General features: G+C 41.9%; 1 protein-coding gene across 20 annotated transcripts in view; it reads right to left on the reverse strand.

Moving 5' to 3' along the window:
- Positions 1-22,545, reverse strand: part of SLC4A10 (solute carrier family 4 member 10) — a 233,026-nt gene that overhangs the window by 14,101 nt on the left and 196,380 nt on the right. For all 20 annotated transcript variants that reach the window (XM_072982321.2, XM_078394833.1, XM_072982301.2 and 17 more), the window contains 5 exons: positions 22,289-22,394; positions 8,708-8,869; positions 6,211-6,324; positions 4,931-5,092; positions 1,261-1,512 (listed from right to left, as the gene is read on the reverse strand). In XM_072982321.2, coding sequence (XP_072838422.1) covers positions 1,261-1,512; positions 4,931-5,092; positions 6,211-6,324; positions 8,708-8,869; positions 22,289-22,394 — 796 coding nt within the window. The remainder of the gene's footprint in view (positions 1-1,260; positions 1,513-4,930; positions 5,093-6,210; positions 6,325-8,707; positions 8,870-22,288; positions 22,395-22,545) is intronic.

The raw sequence follows: 22,545 nt of genomic DNA on the forward strand, positions 1-22,545 counted from the left end.
TTTTTTCCTAGGGCACAATCTCCTCTTGGGAATGTATAGCTTGCCCAAGACTATATAGGCTGGATCTTCTCCTACAAGACACAGAGGGGAACAGAATTCCCAGCCTCGGCGCCTGCAGCAAGGCACCTAACTCACTGAGCTGTCCAGCCAGTTCACTTAGCCCTGTGGTCCCCAACCTTGGGCCTCCAGATGTTCTTGGACTGCAACTCCCAGAAGCCTTCACCACCACCTCTGCTGGCCAGGATTTCTGGGAGTTGAAGTCCAAGAACATCTGGAGGCCCAAGGTTGGGGACCACTGAGCCCATCCGAAACCCAACCATGTGTTCTGCATCATACAGTTGCAGGTGTGAAACCCTTAAGATTGGGAAATAAAATATAGATCACGTTTTCATTATCAAATCCAAGGTGACAGAACACACGCAGAGAAGAATTCACAGGCTGACCATGCCCACTGGTCCTAGGCTTGCCCCTTTCCATCTCTTCAAGTGGAGGTGGAAGTGGGGCTCTGTCTGTTTCCAGAGGCAGATGTGTGGGTGATTCAAGAGATGCTCTCTGCACAGAACAATGGGGAGATGCCCACTGGATTCCTTATCTATACTTAGAAGCTAATTACTACTCCATGAACTCTATGTGATTAGGTCCTTCCACCAGCAGGTGGGACTTGATGGGCAAATCAAAATATGAGAAAACATCAAACAAATTACAAACAATTTCAGAAAATTTGCAGCTGCCATATTGTGTTGCAATTTATTTTTTCATTCAGCAAACTTTACCACAAATTGCAGGTAATGATTTTAAGGGCCTGACTGCTACAGTGGGTGTAAGAAATTGCATACTTGAATGGCAGGAACCTCTGAATCAGAAAGGAAGTAGGTTTTCAATGCAGTTGCAGATATGCTGGCTATTGCTTCCAACATACAGTGACCCCATTAACTAACGATCTGCAAATGATGTTATTGTTTACAGCCTTGCTCAGACTTTATTTTGTTAATCTACCTCATATTAGGTCTTCCTTTTTTTCAAATTTCCTTCCACTTATTCCTAGAATTATTGACTTTTTCACTGAGTCTTGTTTTCTCATGATATGTTCTGGTTTATATGATTTCTGGTTAAATATGAAGAAAAAGCTTGACAGATCATGGCCAAACCTCTTTTTGAGTTTAAACACACTAGGCTATAATTCATCCATGAGTCTCAGTGAGAGTAAACCTATAAGGACATAGCACACTTAGGCCTTCTCCTCCCAGATCCTGAACCTACCTTGAGAATTCTGGTCAAAAACACAGATGACCCCATAAGGACAAATATCATGAGTCCTGTGACACGTTGCTCGCGGATGCCAAGAAATTTGGGCTGTTCTCCTGGAGCAGAACATTCGGACTCCAGCTTTAAGCTGTTCACATGAGAAATGGAGAGAACGGTGGCAGCCACAAACCATGGCAGACCCATAAGGGAGCACACCCCAAGCATGATGGCCACCATCATCAAGTCCAGGTGATATCCACAGCCCTTCTGCAGAAAGAAAGCCAAAAGTAAACATTAGTAACAAGATAAAAGGTGATACCTGCCTTCATCCTGGATAAACATTTGAACAGCAGACATCTCTAATTAGCAACTAGTCTAACACTGTATGTGATAAATGAGAAGCAAGTGAAAGATTCATTGATACCTTCATTGCAGGTTAATTTGTCTCCCTCTTTCATTTGCTATGTAATTTAAGTGGCTGGATTTGTGCTTTCATTCCTCTTGTATTTTAAACAAACCAACGCAACTCAACAATCCACAAACACCTTGCAGCTGTGTGAACTCCAATGAGCAACCAAAGTTCCCTGGCTTGACAGCTGCTCTTTGTTTCAGTGAAGGTTAGATATAGGCACGAACCAGTTTATCCCAGTTCATAAAGGCCCCCCTCATCTGCCTCTTCAGCCAATTCAGCCACTCACCAAGCCCAGCTTGCTTGCTTTTCCCACCTCCTCGGCCGATCTGCCAGTCACAAGCAAGACCACAGGTGTCTCTGCCCACCCCTCACCTTTTGTCCAAGAGGGGAGGGGCAGAAAAGCCTGAGCTGTTGTTGGGACTGGAAGATCAATGGAGGAGGTGCCAGAAGCTACCACACTGGGCTTGGTGGGTGAAGGCAGGGGAAGGGAGCATCAGCACCTGCGATGCCATGTTTACAAACTGGGATGAACTGGTTCGTGCCCATCTCTAGTGAAGATGTTTTAATTATAATAGGCAACCCATGACCAAGGGAGGGGAAATTTGGAAGTAAGCTGCTGCTATTGCTCAGTTCACAAGATACCCCTGTTTATAATCATTCTATACCCCTCAGGAACCTTGCTGGATCACTAGCCTTGTCAACCTTATTTATTTAGAGAAAGCTGTGAAGGGTGGTAACGAGTGAGTTTGTGGCTTATGGAATGCTTTCCCCTGGAAGACCTGCCAGGTGCTGGCATTCTCATCATGTCATAGCTAGGTTAAGACATTTCTTAACTCAAACATATTTGATGGGGTATAATTAAATATCAGCCATAAGCCAACTGACTGCTCTTGCAAAGGAGTGTTGCCTTGTATTATGTACTTTTTAATTATCCTTTTAAATTTTGTATATTTTATTGAAAAATGCTTTTAGCATTTATTTTAAAGGCATCAAAATGTAAATACTGTAAATTGCCTTGAGTCCCTTTATCGGGAGAAATGCAGCCTAAACAAACAAACAAGAAAGAAAGATGTTGTTGATTCCACCTTGTAACCAAGTTCTTAGACAAGATGGCAACATTTCAAAACAAAACAAAGCAAGCTTAAAACATTCAACAGTACACTAAATGTGTAGTTAGAACATTAGAAATGGGGTGACTCCAGTGTATTATTGGACTGGACCACCTTTCACAATGCAAGCTGACAGTCCAGCAGTAATCTAAAGGGCTACAGCTTCTCCACCCTGGCACAATTAGAGCTGTCCTGGGTACCCAGTTGTTGTCTGCAGGGGAACTGGATGGCTGGCATGCTATCTAGAGTGGACAGAGCATGTGCAGAAATGTATGCACTGGTCTTACATCAGATGCCACCCTTTTCTGGAGTCACTTGTTCATTAGCACTCTAGTAACAGAGGCACGTGGTGGCGCTGTGGGTTAAACTGCAGAGGCCTCTGTGCTGCAAAGTCAGAAGACCAGCAGTGGTAAGATCGAATCCACGCGACAGAGTGAGCTCCCGTCTCTTGTCCTAGCTCCTGCCAACCTAGCAGTTCAAAAGCATGTAAAAATGCGAGCAGATAAATAGATACCACCACGATGGGAAGGTAACGGCATTCCGTGTCTAGTCGTGCTGGCCACGTGACCACAGAAACTGTCTACGGACAAACGCTGGCTCTACAGCTTGGAAACGGGGATGAGCACCGTGCCCTAGAGTCGGACACAGCTGGACTATATGTCAAGGGGAACCTTAACCTTTATCTAACAGAGGCACACAGCTATCAGGAACCAGATCAGAGATACAGAGACAGGTTGAACCAAGGGACAAGGCACACCTTCCTCGTAGCCAGTTCAAGCAGCTGATGCCTAACAGGCTGCACAATCTATGCTTCTTTTTCATCACCAACCTTTAAACCTGCTAAGTCTCTCAAAGTTAGAAAGGGTGGGCGAAGAGGTCACTTTTCAGCAGTGAGTGGATTTAAGCTTCCCTCTCATTGGCACCTAAGCTTGAGGAAATGGATATGGGAGAAAGGAAGGAAGCATGGCAATGGGGGATAGAGCTCTATCAGACCCCAGCATGAAATGAAAAATAAAAATGATAATTGAATATGAATTACTAATACATAGTACAGAAAGCGGATTGGTGAGGAAACCCACCATTCAGATTACATGGTCAGACCTTGAAGACAAGTGGGGCATGGGGCCAGGTATCCACGGAAGGTGGATCTCATAAGACAAAAGGTGACCAGAGTGACTGCCGGTGTGGAGTGGTGGCTGGATTAAGCAACCAAATATTTCATTTAAATGGACATACTGTATCTTTTCCATTCAGATGGGGTTCCCTTGTCAGATTGGAGGGCAAGAGATTTGGCTAAGCGGTATCAGCATGGCAAAAGCAGATGGGCTGCTGCTGCAGTTCTCTGGTAGAAACTGAGTGATACCCAGTGATTTGGGGCACTGGGGCCGGATCCAGACAGTATGAGAAGGCAGCAAGAAGAAGCCTGCTGGCCCAGGTTGCTAAGTGATTCTGAATGAGGATTCGGGGCAGGGCTGTGGTCTAGCCTAGCTCCGGGGCCTGTTGGTATGACCCTGCTCTCAGGTGGCAGGGAGTCATGGAGCGGCATATGTCCATGTGGTCTCCAGAGGACTGCCACTCCTGGTAGAACCTTCAGCATCTGCTGACTGGGTCAACGGGGGGGGCATCGGGGGGATTCTCAGTGCTGGGCCAGGGGCTGCCGCTGTGACCATTGTGGCCTTTTCTTCCCCCCCCCAAAACAGTGTGTTGTCTTCTTTGGACATAGGTGTAGATGGCCTGAGGCCCGCTGAGCACTAGGCCAAAAACAAACAAACAAGACCCACAGAGAAAGAAACATTCAAAGTACTTGAGAAGCTGCTGTGTGATCAGGAAGCTGAAATAGCATTCATAATACAACCTGACCGACCACTTGCTTTATATATCTGACAGTTAACTTCCCAGTTTGTATTGGTTAATGCCACACAGATTCTTATTGGTTAAAATGCTCTATCATTCAAATATCATATTCCAGTCTTTCCCATACATATACGCGCGCATGCGCGCGCACACAGGCGCGCACACGCACACACACGCACACACAGAGAGAGAGAGAGAGAGAGAGAGAGGGGGGAAGGAAGAGAGACAGAGATGCTGTGTTGCACAGTTACATTTTCGAAGAACAGTAATAGCCAGACAGATTAAAACCACCACTGTGGTGTTAACTTACCTTTAATTTATGCTCCTTTCTGTTTATAATAACAGCTGTAATCTGCTGATCCATAAATATCAGAATAGTGCAAAGAAGAGCTGGAATCACAGCAGCCAGGACTGTCCACCAAGGATTAGGACCCACGGGTGTGATAAACCAGCCACGATCATTTCTGGTGGGCTAAGAAAACAGGAGCAAATTTCAGAGTGTTTGTGGTATCTTTATGGAACCTCTGCAGTCACCTGCAGGATAAACAACTCAGCCAATATTCCCTCTCCAATTTTAAAAAGGAAAAAATTCAAAGTCAAAGCACATACAAAGTATTGTATGTTGTCAGCTCTGCCCAGCATTGTGCAATGATATCAGAGAGATGCTGTGTCAGGGAGGACACTAAAAGCATGAGTGCAAACATCGAATTGCCAAAGGGGAACGAAAATTCCAATATCTACAATCACACTTTGTAAGTGAGCGAGCCCCTCTGGAATCAAACGTGTATGGCAGGGGTCTTTCTTTATTTGTATCAGAATGTTGCACAATTCTAAATCATTAACTCACAGGGAATACAGTCAAAATAAATAAAACGAAAGAAGACATCAAGATAAGGCGATTATTTTGGATCAGAAGTGGTCAGAGCCTGAGATGTGTGCAGAAACATTTCCTTGACTTCAGCCATCATCCAGGGGGCCCATGTCCATGGCGTGGGTGGGTTTGGTGTGGTTCCAGCGCAATGCTTCTGGAAGTGAAGGACTAGCCGGCTGCATGAGTTTGCCCAGGGGATGCCCGAATGTACTCACAATGCTTTCTGAACTCTTTGGGGAGGCTTCTTCTATGCCCCCTGGCTGGGATGAAGAATCATGCAGCTCTTCCCAGCATCCCTGACTACTGGCCATGCTAGATTAGGCTGACAAAACACTTTTTTTGGGGGGGGGGGGAAGGGGAGAACAATATCTACCCCTCCCCCATTAGTGCTGCAAAAAACCAAACCAAAACAAAACAAAACCATGGAGGTCCAACATGGAAATCACTGGAAATGGGGCAAGAATGCAACTGGGAATGCACTTAATTAAACTGATCAAATCTCCTTAGACCCTCCCATATTGCCTTTCAGGAACACCTTGCTCTGTATCTTCTCTGGTGTTTTTTTAAAAAATGTTTTGAACAACGTATGCATTCAGATTAACAATATTTCAATCCACTTCAGAAAGGATTGTGTGTAGATCCTTTAGAACAGTTGTTCCAGCAAATGTCTTACTTTTCTTTCTTAGCAAAGTGTGATATGCAGCTGGATAAGGAATTACCTTGAAAGTACTTGGAACCTGAAGCTTTGGTGATGGAATCCCAATGGCATAGTCTATCAAAACCATGCACATGATGGTCAGAAAGACCGCGAAGTCACTCACTACAGACCGAACCTGGGGATACATTAAGCGAATTGTCAGCGCCAGTGAATCCTTTAATAAATAATAATAATAATAATAATAATAATAATAATAATAATAATAATAATAATAATAATAATAATAACATCAACAACAACAACAACAACAACAACAACAACAACACTACTACTACTACTACTACTACTACTACTAATAATAATAATAATAATAATAATAATAATAATAATAATAATAATAATAATAATAATAATAATAATAATAATAATAATAATAATAATAATAATAAAATTCCCAGTGAAGAAAGATCTATATGCAGGAGCACTAGGAGAACAGTGCTCACTGTTCTTGCACCTATTTTCTGTCAGCTCTTCTGCTCTAATTAAGCAACTGTGTGCTAGTTCATGGAGCCCCATTTCAAACAAGAGAAGGAAGAAAGAAATATCTTAATTTCATACATTCCATGGAAACTACACATAATGGCTTTAATCCTTTTGCATATCTAAACAAGTGGTGTAATTTTTGAAAGCAAATTGCCTCAAGTTAAGAAACTGCTGCAGCTGGAGAAAGGGTAGCTGTATTAATCTGTGCAAAAATTATAGGTGAAAACAAAATAAAAATTAAAAAGACAAAAACAAGGGATCTTAAAAACTTTTAGATATTTTTTTAATGTGAGCTTTCGTAGACAAATTCCCTTAATCAGACATAAGAGCACTTACGTCTGCAATTACTGCAGACATCATTAGTTCCATGGTGGGTCACAACAACTCAGTAGGCAACCAATAATGTCTAAGGTAATTTCTTATCTTGAAGCCATTTGCTTCCTAAAGTCATGCCATTTGTGTTACACTGGCACAAAGAAGAAAGTTCTGGCCAATAAGTAAGTTTAATTATTACAGAGGGTGTGACTTCTTTGGTATGCATGCACACGCACGGACGTGCGCACAAACGCACACACACATTTAAAGCACTAATTTAGGGAAGGCAAGAAATTAATTAATCATAATTAATGAATGAAAGGTATTAATGGCACTTCTCAGAAACCACATTTGTAAAGTAAGTTAAGCTGGACAATCATGTTTCTTATTAGGCTGAAACGTTTTGCTATTCATCCAAGTAGCTTCTTCAATCTGAGGAGAGTTGGTAGGAGACCCCTGATATATCCTCCACATTGGTTTCACTTCACCCATCCCCCCCCCCCGGTCTCAATAGCCACTTGGATGAATAGCGAAACATTTCAATCTAATAAGAAAGAAGTCCAGTTGCCATGACTCAGCTTCCAGATAACCTCACCTGGATGACTGAGAATCTTCACAGACAATAGTGTTGTTTTGCATGGTGACAGTCAACTGCTCTGTTAAAATTAACAGCAAAGGGCTGGATAATTTAGGACAAGGATGGGCCACATATAGACCCATCCTTGTTCTGCAATCTTTACTGCCTCTGGCCAATATGACAATTTTCTCCCTATTCTTTCTTCTATGTTACTTCAGGAAAGGAAGTAAATTTCCTGTCCTGCAATCCTGTAGGCCAATGGTTCTTAACCTTGGGTTACTCAGGTGTTTTTGGACTGCAACTCCCAGAAGCCTTCACCACCAGCTGTGCTGGGTGGGGTTTCTGGGAGTTGCAGTTCAAAAACACCTGAGTAACCCAAGGTTAAGAACCACTGCTGTAGGGCTCCAGCCTTCTGTAGTATGATACAGATGTGCTACCATTGCTTCTGAATTTCAGAGGTGGTAGCAAAAAATGAACGGTTGTGCATGGTTCTAGGAACACATACATACCTGGGGAACTGACTACTCCAAGCTTTAGGATGCTGTTACTGTTTTGAAGTACTTGAAAATAGTGCCTCTGGTTTAAGAATTGAACTGTCACAATGCTACTTTTCAAGAACGGCATACAGAGTGATCTCTAGTGGTCACCTCACCATGAAGCAGTCATCATCTCTGAGAGCTCTGCTCCACAGTTCAGAGAAGCATCTGGACTTTTCTCACTTCAGATCAAGAAACTCTGGAACACTTCTTATTCAGTGGGATTCTATTTAAGACCTTTGAATCCCCATGAGCCCTCATTAAAGCCTGTGATGCACATTTATATTTCTACCTAAATTGAGCTGACTATGCTTCATGTGTTCCTGCCAATTACTCCTTGTTCTTATATAAACAAGGAAGACAAATAAAATACACCGTCGCTCCCCCTCCTTCTTTTCCATTCTCAAATATCAACATGTTACTGTCATGTTAAATGCTGTTCTAAAAAGAGAACATTACAGGTACAAATCTGTACCCTATAATCCAAAGAAAGTTTCATTACTGACATCTTTAGAGGCAGAAACACGTCCCTATGGTTGCAGTACAGTGGTATTTGTTAAAGTCTCAAAAAAAAAAAAGCAAGTTACCTTGGTAGGAAAATATCGACTGGTCTTGAACTGCTTCAGCGTGGACGATAGTGTAACTGTAGAAAAGAATAAGATGACTGACCAGAAGAGAACATCTGGGACGTAAGGACCATGATGTCCACAGGCTCGTCCTACAAATGTCCCATGCCATTTGTGACATTCCTAACATGGAAAGTAAAGGCACCTTTTATATTGTTATAAATGATCACAGAGAAACAAAAGCCTGGATCGTACATTCCATTTCTATTCAAGACCTGAAACAACTTTCATTCAAGTTATACAAATGTTGACACTGAAGAACCCTCCACACATTACATTTAAAAATCTGCACACATAAGATGTTTCACACGTACACTTTAAAATATAGTGAATACAGTGCATTTTTAAAATGTGTCCCATTTGTTATTGTTATGTGCCATCGATTCACCTCTAACTTATGGCGACCCTATGGAAGAGCAATCTGCAAAATGTCCTGTCCTCAACTACCCTCCTCAGCTCATGTAGTCTCAGGATCGCTCCTAAACACCCCTTCCACTCTCTGCCTGGTATAACCAACAGCTGTGGGGGAATGAAGCATAATAAGAGGCAAGAGGGCATTTGGAGACAGGCCCCGATGGTAGCTAACTTAAATGCCACTAAAATGGCGTCAAATATTTATTTAGCCAAAGTGAAGGCTATAAGAAAATCCTACTTCGCTCGCCGGATAAGTGAAGGTCCACCACAAATTTTGCAATTGTTTTATCCGGAATTGGTCACAGTGACAAGCCTCCCAGTAGCATCTCCTGTGACCAATTTGTGGCCTTCTTTAAACAACAAGTGGAGGCCATCCACCAGGACCTAGATATGAGTGGCTCGACCCGAGATGTCCAGCACATCTCCTTGCCCGGGAATTTTAACAATTTCAGTCCATGACATCAATTGAAGTTGGCAAGGTCTTTGATTGCTGCAGGGCCACCACTTCCTCATTAGATACTATTTAATATCTATATGAGGCCGCTGGGGGAGGTCATCAGGAGTTTTGGAGCTTCATGTCACTAATATGCGGATAACACTCAGCTCTATCTCTCCTTCCACCCTTCTGCAGTGGATGCTGTCCCGTCCCTTGAACGCTGTCTGGATGCGGTGCTGGGATGGATGAGGAACAACAGACTGAGGCTGAACCTGGACAAGATGGAAATCCTATGGGTGGGGGCCCCTAGTGTCTGTGGTCACTATCAAAAGCTAATGGACAGATTTTTCCATCTCATTTAAGCTTGACCTAATGCACAGATTTTTAACCCAAACAAAACCGTGTATATTTGATATATCTATGCAGCAAAAGCCTGGTACTTAAAAATAATTCAAAATGATTCTGGATATTGATTGAAGGACTGTATCATAATCCTGGTGAAATAATGTTCTTCAGATTCACCTTTTCTTCATTCTATCTTCTCAATGAGGCAATTCTATCTGATATCTGGCATGATCTACGTTTCAACAAAAGGTTTCAATTTTGAAAATAAAGACTAATACAGAACATTACATTATACCATATGGAGTCTAGCAAAATGTTAAACAAAAAACGAGACCACAAATACTTCCAGTGACTTAATTCCCCAGAAGGATTAAATACTCAAGTAGAAAAGCATTAAAAGCTTCCTGAATGTTTTAGGCTTAAGAGATCATTCATGGCTTTTTGCTTTTTTTACTGAAGCATTAACATCACAAAGCATGTTTTTTGGTTTCCCTGACTAACTTTTGAAGTGTTTATTTACTGAAAAAATTGGACCTGTTCCAAAGTTAAGAAGTGCCTTCAATGCTAAAAAAAGTTTAAAACAATTATCAAGCCATATTATTCCCAGTGTACAGTACTGACTTGAGAAATCTGCAGTAATGTTTAATTTATCAATTTAATGTATACATTACATTCTTGTTTGAAAAAGTAAAGTATCAAACATATGGAGGCTCTTAGAAAATCTTGCTACACAAGGACTCTGCTTCATTCACAGCTACTATATACGGTAAGCTAAAATCACCAGTGACCAAGACAGCAGTTGCAGGCCAGTTTTGTTAACAAAACAAAGTGCTCCTGGGGGAAGTAAAAAAAAAAGTTTTATGGTGTGTTGGAAAGAAAGAAGGTGACTACTTCCCCTCTCTTTATGTGGTATATTAATTCGTATTAATTACTGAGGACAATATTCACTTCCAACCACTAGATAATACTTTTAATCTGGCAACAGCTATCTTACCCAGTATGTAAATTAAATTTTATCCCAAGATCTCTGATATGGGGTTTACCCTCCCCATACTTTTACAATTCTTGATTTTTAATAACTCATACGTTGTTACATGTGTAAATCATCCCAGCATACAACTCATATTCAATTAGTACATGGCCTAACTCCACCTAGGGGTCTGCATGGTGAAACTTTTCACTTTCTTTCATTTGGGGTTATTTTGGGGAGGATGTGCTTCATTCACTGTCTTAAAATTTTCCATATTTTTATGTTCTGGTCCTTTCATTTTTACACCCCACACACCCCTCCATGCCCCCCAGCACCTATCTTATTTGCTGTGGGCCTCCTCCTCTTCCCCTCCAGCGCAGCCATGCTGCCCACCTGAGTAGGACTGTAGGCTGTCTGGGGCCTACGTCCTTGCAGCTATGATCATCCAAAGCATGTACGGCTGATGGGACTACATGTCCTGCCATTATTCAGTCTCATGCAAGCTTTACACTCCCAAAGTGCCACCAGAAGGTGGTCTGGCAAAGCACTTCCGACCTAAGGGGGATCTGAAGGCCTTAGGAACGGACCTCAACACATGGGAAACCTTGACATCAGAGCATTCCAGCCTGGAGGCAGACGGTGCATCATGGCCTCTCCCATTTTGGAGAGACCCTTGTCCAGCAGCCGGAGGCAAAGAGGCAGTCCCGAAAGCAGCTAAATCAGGGAGCTGGACAGGGGACAGATTGTATTTGTTCTCAGTGTAGAAGGGATTATCACTCTCGAATTGGCCTTATCAGCCACACTAGACGCTGTTCCAAGTCTTCCATACAGAGCACGTTACCATAGTCTCTCGAGACTGAAGGATGCCTACTGGAAGGTAATCCATGATACTTAAAAAACAAAACTCAATATATATATAATTTCTACATCTGACTGCTTCTTTAAATGTTTTGAGTTGTCCTTACACAATCAATTTTATAGTCTTTAGATGTTTTATAGGTCACTCACTACAAGCCACAAAATACACAAGGTCTTAAAATAGATGTTTATCTTAATTTATTTTAGTTTATCTTGGTGTAATGACTTGCCAAGTCACATGGATCTCACTGTTTATTTTTCTGATAAGCTGCTCCAGGTTGTTCTTATGATCACTGTTTCATTAAAGACAGGACAGTAGATTTACAGCACCCGGAAGAGGTGGGCTTTTAAACAACATATCAAAGATGAAAGCTAGGGTATCTAAATGTGAGACTCTTAAATTTCAATATGGAAGTTTGAAAAATACACTCCAATTAAAAAAGCTTACACTCAGCTGTGAGTCTTAAAGAGGACACAGTAATTTTGTCTTGGTTTTCCTATAGAACTTTAAATGGATAGACCAAAACATTTTGGCAGAAATTTCTACTTGGCTTTAATTACTGTACCAGATCTTGGTGATCTTGTTCTGCTCTGTTTCAAGGCCCTGGGTCTGCTACCTTTTCTCATGATAGAGAGACAGGCATTTTTTCTCTCTGAATATTGTGAGCTAAATCTTCTTTTTCTATCTCCTAACAGTATGTTTTTCCTAATGCTTTGAGTATCCTTACTCATTTAAAAGAAAATCCATTTTTCTTATGAATTTAGTCTTACTGCTGAATTCTATAACAGGCTTTCAATTTTAAACATTTCTCAAATGTTTGCCTAGAACATGTTTTTACCCTAGAACATATTTTAAACACTCTCTGGACTCTTTGGACCAATGCTAAACTCTTCACTGGGTGTTATACAGCCATGACTGTTACAGCTGGGCATTCTGAGTGCTTAGATCAGCTGGACTGCAGAGAGTGCCAGATCGAGCTAAAGTTTAATGCTTAATAGTCATGCTTTGAAATTCCAGTTGCCATCTGCTATGGCTTCATAGGTAATGCAACTAGCTTTTATATTTCACAATTATGTCACCATTACCTTTTTATGATAGCCACACAGTAACTGCTCCATTGCTTTTGCTTTAAAAATAATTTTTCCTACAACATTTTTAATGTTTATATTGTCTGTATGAACACTTATGATTTTCCCCACTTTGTTATTTCATCACATTTTAAATTCAGTTGAGTTTTGGTGTGGCTCTAGCTTGAGCACAGTAATTGACTGGAAATAATGAAGCCATTTTTTCATCATCCATCAATATATAATATTCTGACCCCAAATACTTGAGGAAGCTTGCACAAGCAAAGTGTATTTGCACAATTTTATGTTTCCCAAATGACTTGATGACCTGACCTCCTAAACCACATTTTAGCAACCCAAGAAGAATGGTAACATCACATGTTCTCTATTAGCCCTTCCCATGTCTCTTCTTTTGCTAAGTATTCAAATTCTGGGTTAATTAACTTCTAGATAACTATTACATCACAAATTAGCCAGAACCTTAAAATTTAAATGGCTTAAGATCCTAATTTCTAAACAGACATTAAGCCAAAGTTCCCTGGCTAACCATGGCTGAATCAAACCAGGATGTTTTCATGAAGGAGGACAAAAGAAAAGGTGGGTGAAGAACAAGAGCACTGAGTCATCACTCCTTTTCAGCTGCTCCGCAATGGTTTAACAAGACAGAAAGAAAGGGTTACTGGGATTCACTCATGCTAGCCAGTGAACATGACCATGTGATGAATATTACAGGAAGTCCCCATATGTAGGGCTTGAATACAATTAGTAGCCCCAACTAAAGTAGACTCATTAAATCAATGCAATTTACAAAAACATTGACTTGCCAGTCGCTCACCTTGCCATCTTGAATGCATCAGCTCAGAATTACAGCAAGGGCTCAGTTAAATTCTGAAACTCCTCAGATGTTCTTGAGCACATATATTTAGGCTCTTACTCTTAGACACACAAAGATGGCATTCAGGCACAATAAAAGCTATCGGGAACACTCAGTTCGGACACAACACGTAACAACTTAATGATGTTTTTTTTCTTTCAAAACGACACTTTGCTAATGGCACTTCATTGTGACTTGGTTCTGAACATCCTGAATTTTACTGGTAAAATAATGCATGACACTGTAACCAAGGATCCATAAATAAGCATTGTGATGATGCACCCTGCTGGACTGCTCCTCAGTTTTTGGATTATTTAGCCTCCCTCAAAAAATTAGAGACATCATGCACAAATAACCTCAAAACAATCCAGGTGGGACAGAATCAAACTGGACGGCAGCTATACTCTGGTTAATGTGATGTGATGCACAAACCAGGCAGCAAAACTCCATGATTGGTTTAGCTACTTTTACTGGAAGCAGGAGAGATCAAACGGCAGGCACCAACATGCTGCTTATGAATGTTAGCAGGGTTATTACCTTACCATGTTGTGCCATGACACCCTTTATTCCTATAACAGTTTTTTATCTGATTTGCATTAAACTGGAGATTCTGGAGGTAAGTGGTTAAGAAATAAGTTTTAAATGAGCTAGCATATTTACTTACACAAAAACTGCTGGCCTTACGTGGGAATTCTTGGGTGAGATTCAGTCAAAATGTAAAACCACTTTCTTTCAATTCGTTCTAAGCACCTATTTGGATGGCACACCTCATATCCTACATTACAGAAAATGTCTGGGACAGCTTCCCACAATCTGTTTCCTGAACGGCAGCTCCAGAATCCCTCAGCCAGCACATCTGGAGAGCACCAAGTTGGAGGTGACCAGTCGAGAGCCACAAAAATGCATATGCGAAGAATCAAAGTGAATTTGCAGCAATTAAGGTACCTACATATGGCCGTCATGTGGCTTCAAAAAGTGTGGATTGATGTCATTCTTAAACCACACCAGGGTTTTTGTCACTTGGCCTGCCTGTGCTGGGTGACTTGCCAGATACTGACTGCACTGCACTCAGAGCTCCACATACAGCAAAAATGCAACTGGAATTGCCTCTGAGCTGAGAAAAGCTCAGAAAATTGCTGCCTGGCAGCTCCAGCAGCTGCTTCTTCCCTGCATGGCAAATCGGCAACCTTTGCCCCAGCCCAAGTGCTTTAAGGAAGTCTCCCAGTAGTAGAATCGCATTAAAGCAGTGTTGTTTTCAGACCACACATACATTAAAAAGATTACTATGGGTTACTGCATCTGAAATGTATAATTCCTGCCCTGAACACTTTAAAGGATTACTTCTGGTTCTGCAATGTGGATAAGCAGCTTTCTGGCCACAAGGTGGCAACAGACACTATAAAATTGTTTGCATTTGAAACAAAAAGGAGGATAATTGTACTGAGAGTGCTTTTTTTTAAAAAAAAAAATCTAGCATTCTATATAAATACAGCATGCACTGCATTCTACATAGACACTACATTTTGTGTGTATGTGTCCGTCTTCCCAGTGTAGCCACCTGTGCTTCTTGGAAAGATGTTTTTAAATGGCAGACGTTGCAGCATTCCAAGAGAAAACTGGATGTCGCTCCCCACCCTAAATGCACAGAAACATATTATATGTATGTAGGCTGTTAGATCAACAGTGTCTGTTTCCCTGAGATTTTAGGACCAAAACTTCTGGCCAGGGCAGACCCTTGTGATGTTTGGGTGAGAATCCTTTCGATGTCACAGAGTCAGACCTTTGTGATGTCAGAGAAATGAAGCAGGCAAGGGGTAGAAGGGAAGTAAACACAACACATGCAAACATCTGTGCACTGAGCCAGTAAGCCTTCATGCAAACTGGGAAGGGGAATGGATGAATGTACAGGATGCAAAAAACAAAACAAAACAAAAACACCTCATGCACAACAAACTATCTCCCCTCCCCCGTCCCCAATGCTGCTTGTCCTGAGGTTTGTTTCCTCACCTGGAGACCTGGTGAATCCTAGCAATCTCCTGGAACTTCAACCAGTGCACTGGGATCTGGCAATGATCTGGCAATCCACACTGAGGGTAAAGTATACTAAACTATTTTCAATAAACGTCTTAAAAGACCGTTTAAAAATAGATTCTGACTAAATGTACATACATCAATACACACGTGTGTGCAATGCACAGAGAGACCAAGAGGAAGGGAGGGAGTGAAGGAGGGTGTATAGCACCCCAGTCCACAAAGGCATGGGTGCCTTTAAACTTAGGCACTTCTATTCCCTTCTTCAGATGAATATATGATTTATAGGTAGGTATGCTGACTAAAAGAAACACAGGTGGTGCTGTGGGTTAAACCGCTGAACCACTGGGCTGTCAATTGAAAGGTCGGCAGTTTGAATCCGAAAGGTGGGGTGAGCAATCCCGTTGCTTGTCCCAGCTCCTGTGAACATAGCAGTACAAAAACATCCAAATACAAGTAGATAAACAGGTACCATCTTGGTGGGAAGGTAAGAGTGTTCCGTGTCTAGTCATGCTAGCCACGTGACCACGGAAAGTGTCTATGGACAAATGCTGGCTCTTCACCTTACAAACATGGAAGAGCACCAGCCCCTAGAGTCAGACACAACTGGACTTAATTGTCAAGGGGAACCTTCTCCTTTACCTAGACTAAAGGCCAGGAGAATCAGTACTTCCAAGCTGGTCTTCTGGACATCTAGGCTTTAGTTTCCCTGCAATGATCTTGATACATATGTAGGGACAGTCCTTCTAATCTTGGGCCAGTGTCAATAAATTTTAACATTAAGATGAAGTGCCTAGCTGGCTATAAGTCTTCCGCAGGTGTTGTTTTTATGCTTCAAACACAGTATCCAGTCCTATCACATGCAATGCTAAGTAAGATATAGCACTAAAGGAAGGGCGTGGGGGGGTGGAGAAATGCAAGTTGTTAGTAATGATGTGTTGTGGTCGTAGGATTTTATAGCTAAGAAGTAGGCATTATGCTCATGACACATCACAAAAGAGCAAACAAATCATGAATATATAAGTAAAACAAAAACATATGGGCCAGAATACCAACTAAACTGGCATAAGTGCCATGGTACCAGGCTCTGTGGTGAAATGCCACTAGTTAAGGAGGCACAGCTTGTATTCCTCGTGGTGGGACAAGTCACCTGACTGGCATTTGACAAGGAATACAAGCAGTGACTCCTTAACTAGTGATGATATTAACACTGAGATTTAAACAATTCGACTTACATCTGCACACCTAAGTAATAAGATTTTGGCCACATAATCACAGGTTTATCAAAGACCTCTCATTGTCTAATTTTATGTCCATCTGAGCAAGCTAACAGTTAAAGGCTTCTCTAAAAACACAAAAACACCTTCATGTTATAAATAACAGCTGCATACCCATACTGTGCAATCAAACCCTTGAATGATTAAATCCAAATCACTGAGATTACCAGTGAGAAAAAAAATATATTAATGCAGTGACATAGTCAGCAGAAGTTACAAATCATTCCTGATACTTAAAAAAAAAAAAAACCCAAAACAAACAAAACTGGAAATGTGTTTCTGACCTACTTATAAATCAAAATCATCATCAATCCACATAAATGTCATGGCAACATTTTCTACTTACAATAATCATCAACCTGTGCGAGTAACTAAAGCTACTTTTATAATCTCCAAGGCAAATTTTGATGTGTTAGAAGTTGCTGCAGCTGAGATCCATCTACTACTGGCTCGCTACATTCCTCCCAGGAACTTCCCTACTGAAAAAAGTGTCCCGAACATATGAATGTAACATAAACACATTGATTGATTGATTGATTGATTGATTGATTGATTGATTGATTGATTGACAAAACTTATATACCACCTTATTAATGCACAACAGTATTCTTGGCATATAGAACAATGAATAAAATGCCTGAAAAATTGGCAGAACCCTAAAGGCATTGGAGCACTGGAGGAAAACTCAAAAGAGCTGCTGAAGATACTTCTCTTTTGAGAAGCCTTTGAAACTAGGAATAGAGGGGGCCAGATGTACCCCCACTGGGAGGCAATTCCAAAGAGATGGTGCCACCACAGAGAAGGCCAAAGCTCTTGTTCAAGATTTTCTGGCCTCCTTCAGTTGTAAATGGAAAATGAACCCAGTTATGGGAGAACCTGTCTCGAAAGACTGCACTAGCATCAATGCAGATTTTTTTGTTTGCGAGTAGAACAGCTCCGGCACCCAGTATTACTGCGAAGACTGGAGTAGAAGCTGATGTAAGTGACTGTCTATCCTGAGCTTGGGCTGGATACTATCTGCTTCCTGTGAAATGCTATATTTACACAAGCTACAAGGATTGTTCCAAAATGGTAGCCACAGGTGGAAAATTATGGAAAATACAGAATCTCTCCTCCTGTCTCAGGGTAATAATTGTGGAACAGGCAAAAGAATGATGCTGTACAGTAGACAGGATATGAGCAGAAGGCAGGCCCTGGTCCATCAATAGACTGTGGGCCAACTTCTTCTAGACCTTATGGTGCCTGCTGGTTCATGAGACACTTGCATGAATGCTGGAGCAGACAAGACAGACTATGTCCTGATGCAGCAAAAGAGTGAGGAACAAGTCCCTCTGGTTTAGTATACAGTACTGTCTACCTGTACAATAACTCTTTAGGACAGCATGGGGCCCTAGAATCCATCCCTGAAGAGCCAGACCTCCACCCACTCCCACCATCTCCACTCCTACTTCTTTCTTACAGAAAACAGAAAGAGCTCCCTTGCGCCTTCTAACTGCCCTGTTTTTAAAATGTAATATATTCTTCAGTGTCATGGGACACTAAGGGAGCTTCAAATCATAGCAAAATGACATCAGTGCCCCCTAGAGGAAATAAAGGGATTTTGGTCAAAGGTTTGTTTCCATATATATGTACACACATAGTGAGGGGAGTTTTCAGGTGTGCTTTATTTATTTATTCTATTTATATCTGCCTATCTGGTCATTGCGACTACTCTAGGCGGCTTATAACACAAAATATGTGAATAAATATATAAAAAAGAAATTATTACACAATTAGACAATCCTACAAGATGGAGAACATACAAAAATAAATCACAATAGAGAAAGACGGGGAGAGAATAAGGAATTAACTGGAGGGAAGGCCTGCCTAAACATCCACATTTTTAATTGGTTTTTTAAAGTACCCAGCGAGGGAGCCATGCGAATCTCTGGAGGCAGATTGTTCCAGAGGCGAGGAGCCACCGCTGAGAAGGCCCGGTTCCTTGTTTTTTCCTTCCAGGCCTCCCTCGGCATCAGGCTCCTCAGCCTCAGCTCCTGACTCACTCGAGTGACACAGGTAGAACTTGTTGGGAGTAAGTGTTCCCCCAAGTATCGAGGCCCTAAACCATTTAGGGCTTTATACGTAAGCATCAAGACTTTAAAGTCAACGCGGAACCAAATGGGCAGCCAATGAAGCATGGCCAAAATAGGAGAAATATGGTGGTATTTTCTCACTCCACTAAGGAGTCTGGCTGCTGCATTCTGCACCATTTGGAGTTTCCGCGTCAACTTCAAAGATGGCCCCATGTAGAGCGCATTACAGTGGTCTAATTTCGAGATTACGAGCGCATGAAACAAGGTAGTGAGCGCCCCCGTATCGAGATAGGGTCGCAGGCGGGCTATCCGCCAAAGATGGAAAAAGGCAATACAGATCACCGCCACCTGAGTCTCCAAGGTGAGCGGCAGGTCCAGATGGATCCCCAGGCTGCAAACCCCGCTCTTTGCAGCAAGGGTCACCCTCCCCAAATGAGAAAGAGTCACCCAAGCCAGTGATAGTGGGGGCACCCACCCTCACAACCTCCGTCTTGTCCGGGTTCAGCCTCAGCCCATTCTCCTGCATCCATTGAAGTACAGCCCCCAGGCAGTGCTGAAGGGACAGAACGGCATCTCCTGCAGTTGGTGAAAAGGAGATGTAGAGCTGGATGTCATCAGCATACTGATGACACGATGCTCCACACCCCCTGATGACCCCACCCAGTGGCCTCATATAAATATTAAACAGCATTGGGGAGATAATCGACCTCTGTGGAACCCCACAATTTAGACTCCACAGGGCCGAAAGACTCTCCCTAAGCTGTACTCTCTGGGAACGGTCCTCCAAGAAGGAACAGAGCCAGGCGAGCACCAAGCCACCAATTCCCAACTCGGAGAGCCTCCCCAGGAGGATACCGTGGTCGACAGTATTAAAGGCCGCCGAGATGTCGAGAAGGACCAACAGAGATATTTTACCCCGTCAGCCTCCCTCAACAGGTCATCATACAGGGCGACCAATGCAGTTTCTGTACCATGGCGCGGCCTGAAGCCTGATTGAAATGGATCGAGGGCATCTGTTTCATCCAAAAGAGCCTGAAGCTGGTCAGCCACCACCCTCTCCACCACTTTGCTAATGAAAGAAACATTGGTGACGAGCCTGTAATTGCCAATTTCGTCTGCTGCCAAATTAGGTTTCTTTCTTATGGGCCTAATGAGTGTCCCCTTGAGGGCAGGAGGAACCCTGCCCTCAAGGAAAGACCCATCAATTATTGCCGTGGCCCATTCTGTTGTTGTAGGCCTGGCTGCTTTGATTAGTCAGGCCGGGCAAGGGTCAAGGGAGGAGGTGGTGGCACGACAGTGATCAAGCGCTTTGTCCACAGTATCTGGCGTCACGGGCTGAAAGCGATCAAGGATCACCGGGCAAGACAGAGCACTTGAGACTGCCTTTGGGAACCTGTGAGCTACCTGTGGCCAATCCTTGGTCTACAGTACATCTTTAGACAGAAGACTTTATAGCCACTCCTCTTGGAGATGCCATGGGGTGCACATGGAATGTTCTGTTTGCGAATAAAATCTTCTATGACTCGCGTAGAGGTCTTCCCTAGTTTTTATGCCACCTAAGGGCCAAGGTTTACATTCGATTCAATGCACAGCATATACCTATACAGTATATTCATTTTAGCTCTTGAGTGGAGGTTATTATTGTAAACACAACACACAAGAAAGGCAGACATAATGTCTTGCCTCACTTATCATGACTAGAACTGACTCCACTTTTAAGGCACAGAAAACAAATGGCAACTTTCCCAATTACCCTTTCTTTGAAAGTCTTATGGCCCCAGAGAGCAATTCTAAGGTTATTATTTAATGTGGCTTTGGAGGGAAAAGATAATGCTGCATCCCCAACATGTGTGCTAGAAAAATGAACTAAACGCCACACATTTCGTGTAATATGTAGTCGAATCCTGAGAATGCCAATCCAGGATCATTTCAGAGAAAATGCTTATTTGTCCAGGAAATACAAAAGACATTGTTGCAACCATGGAGAGTCCATTAAAAAAAAAACACAGAACATTTAACAGTAGATAATTCAAGTTTAAAGTACTACTCTCCTAAAAAATACTTTCCATTAGCTTGGTCACAACCAGTGACAATGCTGGAAATAACAGAGGGAGATACAGAAAAATATTCACAGCCTTTCTATTTTAAGTCTTCCCACATTTTGAGCATTTGGAGAAATAATTGTAGAGAAGACCTAAGCTTTTATGAGCTTTTTCTACACAACAGTTTCATATTTACCATCTGGTACAATTTAGGTCAAATCTGTTGCTCTTTGATATAGCACTGAAGACCTGAATCTAATTAATATTCTGCATTGGTACACCAGCAGGTTTGCACAGGAGCGTACACTGGCTTTGCCACCAGTTGCTGAAATATGTCCAAATGACAATAAGTAACAAATATTTATTAAGTAGAATGGCTACTGAACTTTAGCCAGTAATATATTCCATAGTACACATGCCATAGCTGTTCTTAGTTCTTCACCAATTAGAATTCATGGATCAACAAGATAACACTGATTTTCAATAACTATAAGCCTTTTACAGAGGTCAGGTAAATGCACGTGGGGTAGGATTATGTGATCTGCTCATACTTCCCACCTACACAGGGTCATTTGAAGTTACAAGAACCTAAGATAATACAGCTCTGTGCATGCAGGCTTTTTGCCTTGGATGATTTACAAGTTCATTTTCTGTCTTCCCACCAAGAAAAGGTGCCCAAGGCAGCTAAAGAAACAGTAGCTCAAATCACTGTCATAAGTGTAGTAAATCACACTAAAGTACAGTAGGTCCACTGTATCAGAGGATATCCAGTGAGTCAACTTCTCCATTAGTCTCATTGATTTAAGTGGGCCTGGTCTAACTGGGACTTATTATGCTAAAGTAAGCTCCCATTAGAGTAGATCCATTTGAATAAATTGAACTTATGGAGTTGACTCACCAAATTGCCTCTAATTCAATGTGCTTACCCTAGTGTGATTTGCTACATTAAGCAAAAGGATTTTGGTCACTACAATATTCTATAAAGGATTCTAATTGCAAAGAGAAAAGCTCACATCTATACACTTGCATGGACAAAGTCTCTCTTTAGATCTTTAAAATAAGCAAGCACAGATCAGAGACTGGCAGTTGTCACCACCACACATTCCACATGCACACACTGAATGTACTCAGGATGTCTTTCAATCGTGCACCTACCATCACAGTTAGGTTTCCCCAAGGTATATCATATGCAGACACATTCTTGGACTGCCAGTATTGCAAAGTTTCATTGCTGGGATTGTCTGGCTCCACACAGCTGCATCTGAAAGGCATAATAAAATGCTTGATTTTTTAAAGTCAAAAATGGATAAAGCAGCATTAACAAATGTCCATGTCCTTGGTTGGTAACGGTAACATATGAATCTTTAAAAGTGCCTAGGTACCTTGAAGAGTTTTAAAAAAACAAAACCAAA

This window comes from Pogona vitticeps, chromosome 1 (assembly GCF_051106095.1).
Source record: "Pogona vitticeps strain Pit_001003342236 chromosome 1, PviZW2.1, whole genome shotgun sequence".
Lineage (NCBI taxonomy): Eukaryota > Metazoa > Chordata > Lepidosauria > Squamata > Agamidae > Pogona > Pogona vitticeps.